The sequence below is a fragment of the Rattus norvegicus genome, chromosome 1 (genome assembly GCF_036323735.1).
Source record: "Rattus norvegicus strain BN/NHsdMcwi chromosome 1, GRCr8, whole genome shotgun sequence".
Classification (NCBI taxonomy): domain Eukaryota; kingdom Metazoa; phylum Chordata; class Mammalia; order Rodentia; family Muridae; genus Rattus; species Rattus norvegicus.
Genome location: NC_086019.1, coordinates 209,068,340 through 209,082,666, shown reverse-complemented (window position 1 = coordinate 209,082,666; position 14,327 = coordinate 209,068,340). Strand labels below are relative to the sequence as shown.

The following is a 14,327-nucleotide window of genomic DNA, read 5'->3' as shown; positions in this document are numbered from 1 at the left end:
TGGGTGTTTGCATTTTCCTGCTAAAGTCTTCATTACATTTAGTTATTTGTGTTTATCTGTGTCTGTGTGTGCACATGCCATAGGAGTTAAAGGAACAACGCAGGAGTGTCGCTTCTCTTCCCCAGTGTAGGTCCCAGGGTTCCAGGGTTGCTTTCAGGCTTGTTGGTAAGTGCTTCTGCCCCCTGAGCCTTCTCACTGTGCTTGCATTCTTAGTCCCCAGTTCTTCAGCACCCAAGGAGCTTTTCCTGAGTGCTTTGCCATCTCTGCATTCGGGTAGCTTAGATGAATGACAGTTGTTCTGTCCCTGGATTTTAGCATGGCTGAGCTGTAGACCTGGACAAGTAATAGTCTTAGTTTTCCCAGCCACAGGCAGCTGCCTTCCTCTATATAGGTGTTGCTGTGATGCAGAAAAAGGACATAGGCTTAGTCCACTGGTCTTGCTGTGCTCTGCCTCTCCCTGCCATTACTCAGCCTGGCTAGCAACTGCTTATGGGCAGTCAGGAAGGTCAGCTGCTTAATTTCTGATGATCACAGTGCACCTCACATATCCATTTCTTGTGGAAATGATGCTGTCTCAGGCAATGAAGTGTGAGCAGCATACTTTGCAGTGGGGTGTGAAAGAAGGGGCTTGTATCCTTCTCCCTCACAATCCTCTTCCCATCTGAGCTGTTAGGCAGAGGTCTCTGCCTGTTCTCCTACACAGGATAGCCTGTAGACACTTCAGAACCATCAACAAGCGGTGTGGCCATGACCCTGCTTCTTTGTAGCCTAAGTTTTGCTGCGTCTGGGTTGTGTCTGGGCTGTGCAGTTTTCCTCTGTCCTAGGACATCTGGCTCTGTGTGTCCTTCCTTTCCTAGGTCATTTCAGCATAGTAGGAGAAAAGAAGGCTCCCTGGACTAAGTCTTCAGTGCAGCTGCCACCACACAGAAGTGATTGACATGCATGGGAAGCATTTGGATGGGACAGTGCTGCCTCATTTGGCCCTTTATAGGATTTTCCTCATTCTGCCCTTCAAAGAAGGCAGATCCAAGTGGGTCCTTGTGCTGAGGATAGTGGCATCTTGTGACGATCAAGAGTACTTAGGGACAGTAGTAGAATAGTTCTTTTAGTAGCTCTTCGGTGTCCTTGTTGGTTGGAGCAGGTTAACAGTGGAGGGAAGCGGTCTTCTTTTCTCCCAGCATCGTCTCCTGTTCTCACTACTTGCAGGTGCTCATTTCCACAGCGCAGACCTGTTCAGTCATTACAAGGGATGTTTTTAACCTAGGCTCCAGTTGGTTCTTAGTCTGTAGGAATGGGAAGCTGGCTGTAGTGCAGCTTCCAGTCTCAGTTGGTTGTGTCCTTTGTAAATGACTTCCTTCCCTGCTCACTGGCTTTGTGTGTCTTCTTGCTGGCGGTTCAGTGCTGGTAGTTAGTGAGGACACAGCTGCACTTCTCTCAGGTGCTCTGTGTTGCTTGAAGGTCGATTGACTCCATTCCCAGAATGCTGAATTCTCTACAGTGAAGGGGGGCAGCCTTTCACGTGGTGTTTCTCTGTCTTTTGTAGTATTATTCTTTTCCCCAAATGTTGACCCAGATTATGCCCCCATGACAATAAGCCTCATATTATCAGGTCTTATTTTAGTGTGCTGTTGATTGACTTGATGGCGATACAGATCCTTGCACTATTATTTTGGAAGTGCGTTAATTTACAAATGTTTGGAAGGTATTTAGATGTTTTTAGCTGTTATTTATCCCTTTGAGACAAAGTCTTGCAGTGTTACCCAGGCCAGTCTCTGACTTTCAGCTTTAAACAACCATCCTGTCTTGGTTTATTGAATAGGTGGATATGTGATCCTGTATTTATCCAGTTGCTAGTTTCCTTTTTCTCCCATCTTTTCTACCTGTCTTTAAGCTGGATCTTGCCCTGTAGCCCAGGCTGATTTTCAACTTGCAGCAGTCCTCAGACCTCAGCCTCATAAGTACTGGAGTTACAGATTCTGATTCATTTTTTTCTGAGTCAGAAAATATTGTGCAGCTCAGCATATTGAGAGCTGGGTGTGGCTCTGTGGCCAAGTTGTACATGAGGCCTGGTTCCGTCTGCACCACACCAAGCCAAACACATCCTGGATGTGTTATGGGGGTGTGCAGCTGTCATCCATGCCTTAGGAGGCTGAGCAACCCAAAAAGTTGACTATGATGTGCTGTCCTTGAGATAGTGGCCTCCCAGGACCACATGGGCTGATGGGATGCAGTGTGAAGCTCCACATCTTGTCTTGGCAGCATGGTAGTACCTACCCTGTCAAGAAAAAGAAGGGAAGTGTTCTGGTGTCAGGTGGAGAATTCTGGAAAACATAAGTAAACCAAGTAGTTAATTGATACTTGCTACTTCAATCTGCACCGTGCTGAGTTTTTTCAAGGAAAAGCTGCTTTATACACCCCCCCACCCCCTTGTGCTTGTGGTTGGAAGGAGTGTTTATGTCTTGTTTATAGTTGTATATGTGTCCTGTTAGCTATCGGTTTGTTTCTTAAATTTTTTTTCTGATCAACTTTTGCTGATTTTTAAATAAACATTTTATTTATGAAAAAGTGTTAAATCTGCAGTCAAAGCCATCCAGAGATAATTTTAATGAGTCAAGTTGAACCTCCCCTTCAAACTTGTTCATGAGTCGTGGTCATTCTGAGTTGCTACATTAACAGTTGTTCAGAAGGGGCTCTGCAGTTGCCTGTGGTTTCCTTGTGACTTGTTTGGATAGGTTAACTCAGCAGTGAGCCCTAGACTTTTAATGACTCCCTTTTTCTGAAGTCTTACTAACTTTTAAGTGATGGGGATGGGAGATCAATCACCCAGGAGTTACCAAGTCCAATGTTGTCATTAGTTTAGTCTTTAGAAAGTGTGGTAGATTTGAAACCCAGAACTAACATCACCCACTTACTAAAAGCAGACGCTAGCATATGGGGACATGAACCACGAGTGGATTGGCAACGAGTGGCTGCCCAGCTTGGGCCTGCCGCAGTACCGCAGCTACTTCATGGAGTGCCTTGTCGATGCCCGGATGCTGGATCACCTGACCAAGAAAGACCTTCGAGGGCAGCTGAAGATGGTCGACAGCTTCCATAGGCAAGTGGACACTCACTTTGCTTCTCTCTGCCCTGAGGCTTGCCCTGTTGCTAGCGCTGCATAATCTCTTTTTGTTGTGTGTCTGTAAACAGAAACAGTTTCCAGTGTGGAATTATGTGCCTGAGAAGGTTGAATTATGATCGAAAAGAACTGGAAAGAAAACGAGAAGAGAGTCAGAATGAGACAAGAGGTGAATTCCCTGCCTGGGCAGTCGTCTGGCTTCTGCTACCTGTGCTCCAGCTTCAGTGGGGTGGAACATCTGTTGAGCAGCACTAGGAAGACTTCCGGAAGGCTTTAGGTGGAGGCACTGGCCTAACCTGAGGAAGATGGAGAGGAATGATAGAGAGCATGCCTGTACAGTCATCAGTGCTGCTACTTTAACTGTGACATTTATTGACATCCTTTGGTTATATATGTCCTATGTGTTGACATTTAAAAATGCAGAACAATGATGCGTCTGCTGCATGCTGCATAAGTATGAAATGCATAGCTGTGGGGTAGTCAGGGGTCTTGATCCCACAGGAAAGGCAGGAGGCCCCAGGCCACCCTCAGTCAGCTCTTGGAGAGGATAGCAGCATGGATGAGGGAGGGGCACATACAGGAGCAGAGCAGGCTGTAGGGTGGCTGCTCTCCTCTAGGGCCTTCTTCCCTGCTGCAGCCCCAGCAGTGGAGACAGTTACTTGCTTGAAGAGATAGTTTGAGAAGTCAGGAAGTCATTGATGATTTTAGCAGTGGTTCTGAACTGAGTGAGCACTAGATGTTTTAGTCTCTTTCAATTAATCTCTTTGCTGCTCACCACAGCCCTAGAAATGCTGTTTTTTTTGTTTTTTTTTTGTTTTTTTTTTTTTTTGTTTTTGTTTTTTGGTTCTTTTTTTCGGAGCTGGGGACCGAACCCAGGGCCTTGCGCTTCCTAGGTAAGCGCTCTACCACTGAGCTAAATCCCCAGCCCCGAAATGCTGTTTTTAATACGAAAAACAAAATATGAAAAAGAGGAAAGGCGGCCAGGCAATGGTGGTGCACACCTTTGATCCAGCACTCCTGAGTAAGCAGAGGCAGGAGGACCTGTATGTATTCGAGGCCAGCCTGGTCTATAGAGTGGATCCCAGAACGATCAAGGCTACACAGAAACTCTGTCTCAAACAACAACAGAAAAAGAAAAAGAAAAATGAAATCAAACCGCACATTTGAAAGGCAGTTTGTGGGGCTGGGGATTTAGCTCAGTGGTAGAGCGCTTACCTAGGAAGCGCAAGGCCCTGGGTTCGGTCCCCAGCTCCGAAAAAAAGAACCAAAAAAAAAAAAAAAAAAAAAAAAAAGAAAGGGCAGTTTGTGTACCGGGAATGGCCTCTTTTTCAGAGCAGCATCTAGGGGCAGAATGTTGAATCTACTGCATTGTTCTCTGTGGCCCTCTGTCTTCCTGCACTTGACAGGAACTGTCTTTGGAAGTGATTGGGCATAGTTTTAGACTGACTATTTTTAGCTCTCCATTAGTGCTAATGGAGTACTGTACCTGTCATGATGTGTGGCCTCCTGAGCCCCTGTGCTAGAGAATGTCTTTCAGTTTCTCCATGAGTACTGGTCATGGTGACATATGTCTGTGACCCCAGCGCTTAGGAAGCTAAGGCAGAAGCACCATTAGTACAAGACCAGCTGAGGCTCCAAAGTAAGACCCACCCAGTCTGAAGAAAATAAATGAGAAAAACATTGAAGATATTTGAGTTATGTGCTGGCTAGTTAGTTTCAGGTCAGCTTGACACAATGTAGAGTCATTGGAAAGGAGGGGCCTCAGTTGAGAAAATCTTGCCATAAGATCCAGTTGTAGGTAAACCTGTAGGGCATTTTCTTAATTAGTACTGAGAATTTTGGTAGTATAAGATTGTATAAGAAAGCAGGCTGAGCAAGCCAGTGAGCAGTGTCCCTCCATGGCCTCTGCATCAGCCCCTGCCTCCGGGTTCCTGCCCTGCGTGAGTTTCTGCCCTCACTGCTTTTGATGAGAGAACTAAACCCTTTCCTTCCCAGTTGCTTTTGATCATGGCCATCACAGCAATAGTAACCCTAATCAAGGCACATCATAAAAACCAATTAACATAAAAACCTTTACCTTGAGCAAAAGTCTGAATGCAAGATACATTGGCTATACAGAAGAGACCCTAGAAGACCAAGGACCACAGGCTGCTTAGCCAATGGGAGCTTCCTCAGCACTGTCCTGGTTCCCTGGGTCATTGCACATTTCTTGTGGAGGAGAGAGTGGGGGTGCCCAGCATCCCAGCAAACTGTTCCATGGGTAGCTGCCTGGAACAGGCAGGCTGAGCAAGTGGAGGTGGGTCTGTCTGTGACAGGGAGAATCTGCCTTGGTCCTCAGGTTTGTAGGCTGTCACTCCATTCTGTTCCTAGAAGTGGAGTAAGTTGTGTCTCTCTCCCCTGGGTTCCCTGGAGTAATTCCAGTGGGTTCTTGAGTGGCGTGGGTAGGGTTCCTGTGTGAGGGCTGTGGTGTGTGTGATGCTGGCACCTGGCGCTTGGGTCTGTTTCAGGAGTGTGCAGGGTCAGAATTTGTGCAGGGAGCCTTTCTCCTGTGCTGCAGGGTATTGGCCACCATACACTGACTTTATTACTCTCTCATAGATGTGCTTGTTTGGAGCAATGATCGGGTGATTCGCTGGATCCTGTCGATCGGCCTTAAAGAGTTTGCCAACAACCTAATAGAGAGCGGTGTTCACGGCGCACTTCTGGCCTTGGACGAGACGTTCGATTTCAGCGCCCTGGCACTCTTGTTACAGATTCCAACACAGAATACACAGGTGACCCCAGAGCTGTCAGGCCTGTGTTCCAGAAGTACTGATTGTAATGCTCACTTTCCCTCCAGTTCAGGGAAGCTTAACATTGTGTAGCTAGCGAAGGCTTCTGTATCTCCATAGTGAGGGGATGCCCATAGGGTCACCAGGGGCAACCCTACACTTCCATCCACTCTGTTTCAAGCTACTACATGGAAGTTTTATTAATTTCACTTTTGTGGCCATTGCTTTACTTAACTTTCTTTGCTTCATGAGCATATTTGAAAATGTGAAATTTCCACTTCTCTATAGAACACCAACATTAGCTCATACTCCCAGCCATCTGCATAGCACTTACTATGGCTCCTCTCCCCTCAAGTTCAACCACAGACTAGATGGGACTTTTGGATTCCATCATGGGTCAGGGTGTCCCTGGCAGTGGGATATGCCAGCACCCTTCTTAGTAATTTATGAAAGCTTTGGTGGCTTTCTCACTGTTAGGCTCGCGCTGTCTTGGAAAGAGAATTCAACAACCTTTTGGTCACCGGGACTGATCGGAGGTTTGATGAGGTGAGTGCTTAGCCTGATGGTCTCGTTCTGTTTGGACTGCTTGTTTTTCTGCTGTTGGGGCTGGAAATCGATCCCTAGAACTCAGCCCAGCCCACACGTGTGTTCATGGGTGTTGTGTGGGCCACATTTCAGCATATTTAGAACCATGTGGGAAATGCTACTTAAGGAGTGTGTTCATAGATCCAGATGTGTATGTACACAGAAGCTGGTGTTGAGAGACCTACACTGTCTACCATGTCCCGCCCAGAAAAGAATGGTTTTTGTTTTGTTTTGCTTGTTTCAAGGTCAGGTTTCTCTGGGTAGCTTTGACTGTCTGGGACTCCCTTTATAAGACTCAGATTTACCTACCTTTGCCCCTGAATGCTGGGATTTAAAGGCACAAGCCACTACTGTCCAGCAAGCATGATTTTAATAATTTTTTTTCTATTTAGGGTTTTGTTTGTTTTGAGACAGTGTCTTACTATATCGCCCAGGCTGGCTTTGAACTTGCAGCATCCTGCCTTAGCAAGTCACAAGTACCTCAGCATTCCTGGCTTACTGTTGTTGGCTTTTGATGTCCCATAAATGCTTTATCAAGGAATAAAACTCGGTGAAGCCCAGAAGCAGCAACTGTATCTTATATTAAGAAATGGTCGGTTGGGGATTTAGCTCAGTGGTAGAGCGCTCGCCTAGCAAGCGCAAGGCCCTGAGTTCGGTCCCCAGCTCCAAAAAAAAAAAAAAAAAAAAAAAAAAAAAGAAATGGTCATTCTTGCCCAGAGTACTGTGTCTTGGAGAGAGATGTGTCTGAGAAATATGTTTGTTCAAAACTGTTATTTCTCCCCTCTTGAAACCTATGACATCACATGTAAGAACTGTTATCATTGGGCCTTGAAAAATACTCTGGTTTGACAGAGAACAGAAGCTACCTCTGAAGATACAAATCTTGTTGGCTGTGTCCCAGTCTGTGAGGTGGTTTCTGTGTGGCAAGGGTCACAGCCCAGGACTGGCCTAAGCTCTCCAGGGTGACCAGAGGAGGAGTGTGCCCACAGCCCTTTTCTGTTGTAGATCTGGACTGGGCAGCCACTTGTGCTGTCATGGCAAACGTTAGCTAGACACCTGCCAGAGCCCTGTGATCCAACAACCTTGGAAGAACACGGGCCTGGCTGATGGCTGTTGGTTAGCACTTGTCTCCTTGGTTTGCCAGGATGATGACAAAAGCTTCAGGAGGGCACCTTCCTGGAGGAAGAAGTTCAGACCAAAGGACATCCGTGGCTTGGCTTCTGGCTCTGCAGAGACGTTGCCTGCCAACTTCCGGGTCACCTCCTCTATGTCATCTCCCTCTATGCAGCCAAAGAAGGTTCAGATGGACGGTATGTGGTGGGCCCTGCAACCACCACATGTGGGGAGTGGGTACTGGCTGCTCCCAGGCCGCTGGAGTGCAGCTGCATGCTCAGGTGTACTTGTCGTTCAGCTAACCCTAACACTGGATCGTCACGATTAACTACCAAAGTAACAGAAACTAAGAAAACCCTCATTTGATTGAATCTTAACCTGTTTTCCATAGGCTTAATACTGTGTTCTTGGAACTGGGTAGAGCCCATGCTGTGGGATGGGACCTGACAGGCAGCACAGGTGTGCCTGCTCCATGTTGTATGCCAAAGCCCTTACCTCAATTCACTCCTAAGACAGCGTCTTACTGTAGTGGCCTAGGTTGTCTCCAGAGTCACAGTAAGCTTCCTGCCTCAGCTTTGTGGATGCTGGAATTACAAGCATAAGCTACAACAGCTGGTCTGAGCAAATTGTAAATAATGCAGTTTCCACCTCTTTCCTCTGTTAGTCGTATGTCCCATTAATAGGACAGGAAAGATATGCTGAAACTAGGCAGGCCCCAGCCAGAGATGGTGGGGCACAGCTAACCCCAGGCTTCTGACAGGATAGAAGTCAGAGGTTTGTTTGCCTTGAACTTTGCTGCTAGAAGACACATGACCTTGAGCAGGCGTGTTTTTGAGCAAGCCCTCTGGCTATGCCCTGTGTACTTAAGGAGGTTTTAATAACTGACAGCCACATACTGGAAGCAGCCAAACCTGAGTCCTAACAGGCAAGCAAGCCCCTCTTTGTCAATATGGGCGATGGTTAGCTGTGTTCTTTTGGGATTCTTGGTCTCATTGCATAAGGCAGAGACATGCACAGGGGCAAAGCTTCACTGGGCTGGACTCCTGGAAAGCACATCAGGTAGAAAGCTCTGGCTGCTTTGGCCATGGTTCAGTATTGTGTTTCAGGGGAAGGTCTAGTCTGTCTGCTCATAGCAACTTCATAAGAGCCAGTGTCAGCCTGCTGTGCCAGCCTAGCTGAGGCTGAATGGGCACATGCAGGCTTTCTTCATTAAAACTCACACTTCCTCAGTCAAGCATTAGTGCTCGAAGAGAAAGCAGCCTAGAAAGAGGCATAGGAGTCTAGGTGTGGAGGCGGCTTCCTCTACTCTCACATATGAGAAGGCATCTGCTGGCCACCGGCTGTGCTGAGAACTTCAGCTGAGGGAGGAAAACCGAGGTGCAGTGTTCATGGCAGGCATTCCTTCCACAAAGCCAGTTGTCCCAGTGGCTCCCAGAGTGTGGCTATGGGAGCTTAACATTCTCCTGTACACAGGCCCATTCAGTCTTTTAAGCCATGCTGGCTGTTTATTAAATAACAGCCAGTATCTCAGTGGTTTCCACAGTTTCTGATGGAAACTGAATCTGGGCATTGGTTTCCTTAGAGGAGCCACTGTCCTGGTCAGCCTCCCCTTCACCTCAGCCCCACTACATGGAGCTCTGCCCCCTCACTCCCCCCCCCCCACACACACACACCTCAGGAGTGTAGCCTCAGCCCTTCCCAGAGGTCCTCTTGGGGCTGAATTTACCTATGGATGCTTGGAGGTGTAGTGTCCTTTATAAGGTCTGTGGTCTAGCCTCAGGAGAAACATGGTGGTCCCTTTCACAGTTATCATTTGCATGGATGCCTGAGATGGTGTTTGTGACGCTTGCTCATTGCTGCTTCTGAGTTAGCGCCAGGTTCCAGGCTCTCAGGGAGCTTCTGGGCCACCATGGTGTTCCTGCCTGGCTCCTTCCCCACAGCAGGCTGCCTTCCCCTCGCACCGGAAGTCCTGGTAGTGTGGAATGTCTTTTTTTGTCCCCTTGTGTGATGTTTAACACTAACTGCACGCTGTGTTTGCATGCTTCCTCCCATGGTTGTGGAGACAGGTAGTGTGTCCGGAGCACAGAGGCTGGACTCTGCCACAGTCAGGACTTACTCCTGCTAGAGCCTCCTGCTGGTGAGTAGAGAGCTGCTGCTCCAGACACCCCCAGTACAGCCCAGGTGGGCCACTTCATGTCACCTGACTTTCGCAGCTTTGGAACCTGAGAGCCAACCTCAGTTATTTGGGAACCGAAAGAATACAGTTCTCCTGACGCTTGGTGACCACAGAGTGTGAAAACCTGGTTTTCTCTCTCTCTCTCTCTCTCTCTCTCTCTCTCTCTCTCTCTCTCTCTCTCTCTCTGTGTGTGTGTGTATGTGTGTGTGTTTGTGAGTGGGCACATGCATGTGTAAATGCAGGTGTCAGAAGAATCCAAATGAGGGTGTCAGATCCCCTAGGGCTAGAGTTGTATGCAGCTTTGGGTGCCTGATGTGGGTGCTGGGAATGGAACTCAAGTCCTCTGCAGGAGCAGCCAGTGTTTTTTTTTTGTTTTTTTTTTGTTCTTTTTTTTTGGAGCTGGGGACCAAACCCAGGGCCTTGCACTTCCTAGGCAAGCGCTCTACCACTGAGCTAAATCCCCAACCCCACAGCCAGTGTTCTTAACTGTTGAGCCATCTGTCTAGACTTTTTTTTTTTTTTTGGTTCTTTTTTTCGGAGCTGGGGACTGAACCCAGGGCCTTGCGCTTCCTAGGTAAGCGCTCTACCACTGAGCTAAATCCCCAGCCCCCTTCTAGACTTTCTAAAGTATATATTTATCGCCTTGCCCTAGGTGTTGGCTGATGTCATGGGGTGGGGGGTGAGAACAGTCCTCTACACTGGTGTGACTCTGAGCTGCTCAGGTACAGCTCCCCATGTGTGACTCCTTCTGTGCTGTTGAGTCATCAGTGGGTGATGCTGTGACACCACGGCCATCAGTCTAGACATAGCTGTTTAAACATAGAGCTAAGGGTGGCTCTCCTAGGCCCAGGCTGCCCTCACCTCTCCTTGCTCCTAAGCCCCCTCTTTCCCAGGACTGCTGTTCTACTGGGGTCTTGTTTGTTTGTTTGTCTGTTTTCTGCTTAGTTAGTATTTTTAGACATGTGCTTGGGGACTGGGCTTAGGTGACAGGTGGCTATGGGTGGCCCTGTGTGGGCAGCCTGTGCTGAGAGGAAATATCTCTGTTTACTTCCAGTTTACCCACACTACTTCTACAGATGACGCACGCCACTGCGGCACAGCGGTGCAGAGTTCGTGGAGCCCCATCTGGCAACTCTTGCTATATGGACCCAAGATATTTTATTACAGAGTTTTTAAACTAGTGAAGAGAAAAACAAATCACAAATACCATAGAGAAAATATTTTAGAATTGACCGTTTCTTATATTTATGTACACTTACACCTCCTCATTTATACAGCTACTTACTCTTCCATGTATAGCTAGGCTATAAATATCCTTTTGAGTCAATTCATGTTCTTATACCTAATTTTAGTCTTTTAAATGAATGTACTGTAATGCTTGTGTGTAAATCTGAGCAAATATAGGGCTTTTGTAAATTATGCATTTACTGTAATTATTCCTGTTTAATTTTTTTAATGATGAACCTGACAGAGGAAAGAATTTTGCTACGTTTATAAAGTCATCATGATACAAGCCATGTGCGATCTCCTCTCTGCAGCTCTGCAACAATCATTCTGAAAGAAGCAGACTTTATTTCCAGACGTTTTCCGTCATATTTTCATGACTGACTCTAACCGTACTTTATCTGACATAAATCTCGGCTTCCATTGGGCTTGAGACTGATGGTCAGGACTCTGTGAACGGCCCTTACCCCTGACCACATCCCTGGCCCTGCTCTGGACATGGGTGGATTGTCTCCAGAGGCTGAGCAGTATGTTGAGCTGGGAGCAGCACTCTACTGGGGCAGGGTGGCAGCTGATGGAGCCTTGCAGCCACCCCACCCCCCCTACTCTTCAAGGACCAATCACGGGCGGGGCAGGTGCTCGTTCCCTGGTTGGGGCAGAGCAGGTGAAAGCAAGAGACCTCGGTGGAGCGGGCAGCCTGCAACTCCAATAAAGGCCTTATTTTTCTTGTGTAAACCGTCTTACATTTATTTGTAACTGTTGTAAGAGTGGACCTAGTTCTACACTCAGCTGTCCTGGCAGCCTCCTGACTGACTTCAGTGAACTAAGAAGCCACAGGGCCCAGGCACAAATGTGCATATTTATTGTGTAGCTGATGAGGGAGAGGCTTTTATATTTGCTTTGTGCTTTTAATTCATCTGGACAGTTGGTTGTTCTGTTTTTCTGTTAATCGTTTGTGACCCTCCTGATTATATAACAAAGTCTGTGCAGTCAACTTCTGAACTGTTTTTATCACAGTGTTATTTATTGCTTTTTTTCAATAAAGTCCCCAGCATTTTCCACTGCCAGTTAAGAATGCTGTGAACGAGCGTCCGCTGCCTTAAGCTCTGCCAAAGGATGGCACAGTGAGGGATGGCACAGTGCTGGAATGGCTGGGGAGTCCCAGGACTGAGGCGGGGTCTGAAGGCCTTCAGACTGTGAGGCAGGAGAGGCCAAAGGGTGGCACTAGTGAGAGGAGTAGCCTCACAATGACCACAGCAGGCAGCCTCAGCCATTCCCCATTAAACTCACCCCAGGCCCTTCTAGGGCCACTCCCATCTTAAGACCAACAGCTTTCCCAGATCCGATCATGTCTGAACGGGTGTGAATTAGGGTCCTCCTGCCCCTCCGCAGCAGAGCTGTGCTTGTAGGCTCTGCCTCCTGTTAGCTTGTCTGCTGACCTGTGCCACAGATCTGCAAGACCTTATTTGCTGGAGGCAACCAGTGGGACCAGGGAGATAGTGGGTAAGGTGCTTGCCTTACAAACAAAAGGACCTGAGTTTAGGTTCCCAGACCCGTGTGTGTGTGTGTGTGTGTGTGTGTGTGTGTGTGTGTGTGTGTGTGTGTGTTGCCTCAGTAATTAAGAGGTCAGACCCGTGTGTGTGTGTGTGTGTGTGTGTGTGTGTGTGTGTGTGTGTGTGTGTGTGTTGCCTCAGTAATTAAGAGGTCACTCCTCTTCCAGAAGACCTGAGTTCATTTACCCAGCACCCACATGATAGCTCATGTCTGTTCAACTCTAGTTCCAGGATTTCCTGTGCCTGCTCTGGCCTCCTCCAGCACAAATGCTTAAAGTGGTACACAAAAATCAACGTTGAAAAGGTTCCTTGGGGGCTGGAGAGATGGCTCAGCGGTTAAGAGCACTGACTGCTCTTCCAGAGGTCCTGAGTTCAAATCCCAGCAACCACATGGTGGCTCACAACCATCTGTAATGAGATCTGATGCCCTCTTCTGGTGTGTCTGAAGACAGCTACAGTGTACTCATATATAATAAATAAATAAATCTTTAAAAAAAAAAAGAAAGAAAAGAAAAGGTTCCTTGACTCCTTGGTAATAATATTCAGGTGAGAATTTTCGATAGGACGAGCGGTGGTAGCAGTTCATTGTCCAAGAGCACTGTGCTGCGAGCGGCTTTGCTGCGTCACCTTAGGCAGGAATGAGGATGTAAGCAGCGGTTTAATTCTGGTAGGGCTGTACTCATGACCCCTCCCAGTGCTGAACGCCTTTGAGCTACCCACAGTGAAGCATACCAGGACTAGGGAAGCAGAGCAGAACTACAGGCTCAACGCCAGCCTTGGCAGCACAACAGAAACTGTCTCAAAGATTAAACAAGCAGGGCTGAGTAGATGGTCAGCGAGCAAACGTAATGATATAGTCAGATGTGGGAGTGCGTGTCTGTGATCCTGATGCAGCTTGGTGGGACATGGGAGGATCCCTGAAATCTTACAGGCCACAGAGAACAATAAAAGACCACACAGGGAGAGTATACTTTTTTCGGGGACTGGAGGGCTGGCTTAGCAGTTTGGTTCCCAGCACCCACATCAGAAAGCTTACAACCATCTGTAACTTCAGCTCCAGGGCTTCTGACACCCTCCTCTGGCCTCTGAGAGCGTCAGAACACACACATAAATGGAGGGGAAAAAACCTGGAAAACAGGCAGCTGTGAGATAAAACTATCCACATCTTTCTTAGCGTTTCCCAGCATACATTCCTCTCAGGCTAATTTTTGTTTTGAGACAGTGCCTCTCTACATTCCCTTAGCTGTCCTGGAACTCAAGAGAGATCCGCCTGCCTCTGCCTCCTGAGTGCTGGGATTAAAACTGTGCACCACTGTGCCTGGCTTGTGTGTTTGGAGTTTTGTTATTGGCTGGGATGATAAAAATGGTAGAATAACCACACAGCATAGGCATAAGTAGCTGAGTTCCATCCTCCGCAACACACATGGGAAGTTGTTTTGATCTGCTTTTATTTTTTATTATCAGAGAGGGAAGTGGGAAGGGAAAGAGGTGTGTGTGTGTGTGTGTGTGTGTGTGTGTGTGTGTGTGTGTGCGCGCGCGCGCGTTTACATGGAGGCCTAAAGAACATGGTGGGGCTGCAGGAGCTGCAGTTACAGTTGTGACCCTCTCATTGTGGGTGCTATAAACTGAAATTCGGTCCAAATCCTCTGGAAGAGCAGCAAGTGGTCTTAGCGCCTGAACTATTTCTCCAGACCCCTTGGTCTGTTTTGTTTTTCCAGACAGTTTTCCTGTGTAAACCTGGCTGGTCCAGAACTTAGCTAAGTAGTCTGGGCTAGCCTTCGGTTTCG

The 14,327-nt window shown here is 47.6% G+C and overlaps 1 protein-coding gene across 18 annotated transcripts in view; it reads left to right on the top strand.

The window, feature by feature from the left end:
- The window catches only part of Ppfia1 (PTPRF interacting protein alpha 1), a 77,133-nt gene extending 65,074 nt beyond the window's left edge, over positions 1-12,059 (top strand). For 8 of the 18 annotated variants that reach the window (XM_006230722.5, XM_017589012.3, XM_006230720.5 and 5 more), the window contains 7 exons: positions 2,922-3,097; positions 3,190-3,287; positions 5,717-5,892; positions 6,367-6,435; positions 7,619-7,784; positions 9,654-9,724; positions 10,818-12,054. In XM_006230722.5, the coding sequence (XP_006230784.1) occupies positions 2,922-3,097; positions 3,190-3,287; positions 5,717-5,892; positions 6,367-6,435; positions 7,619-7,784; positions 9,654-9,712 (744 nt within the window). In that variant the 3' untranslated portion in view covers positions 9,713-9,724; positions 10,818-12,054. Of the gene's footprint in view, positions 1-2,918; positions 3,098-3,189; positions 3,288-5,716; positions 5,893-6,366; positions 6,436-7,618; positions 7,785-9,653; positions 9,725-10,817 lie in introns of all 18 variants that reach the window. The other 10 variants (XM_063286708.1, XM_039108131.2, XM_039108123.2 and 7 more) reach the window with 4 other exon arrangements.
- The last annotated feature ends 2,268 nt before the right edge of the window (positions 12,060-14,327 follow it).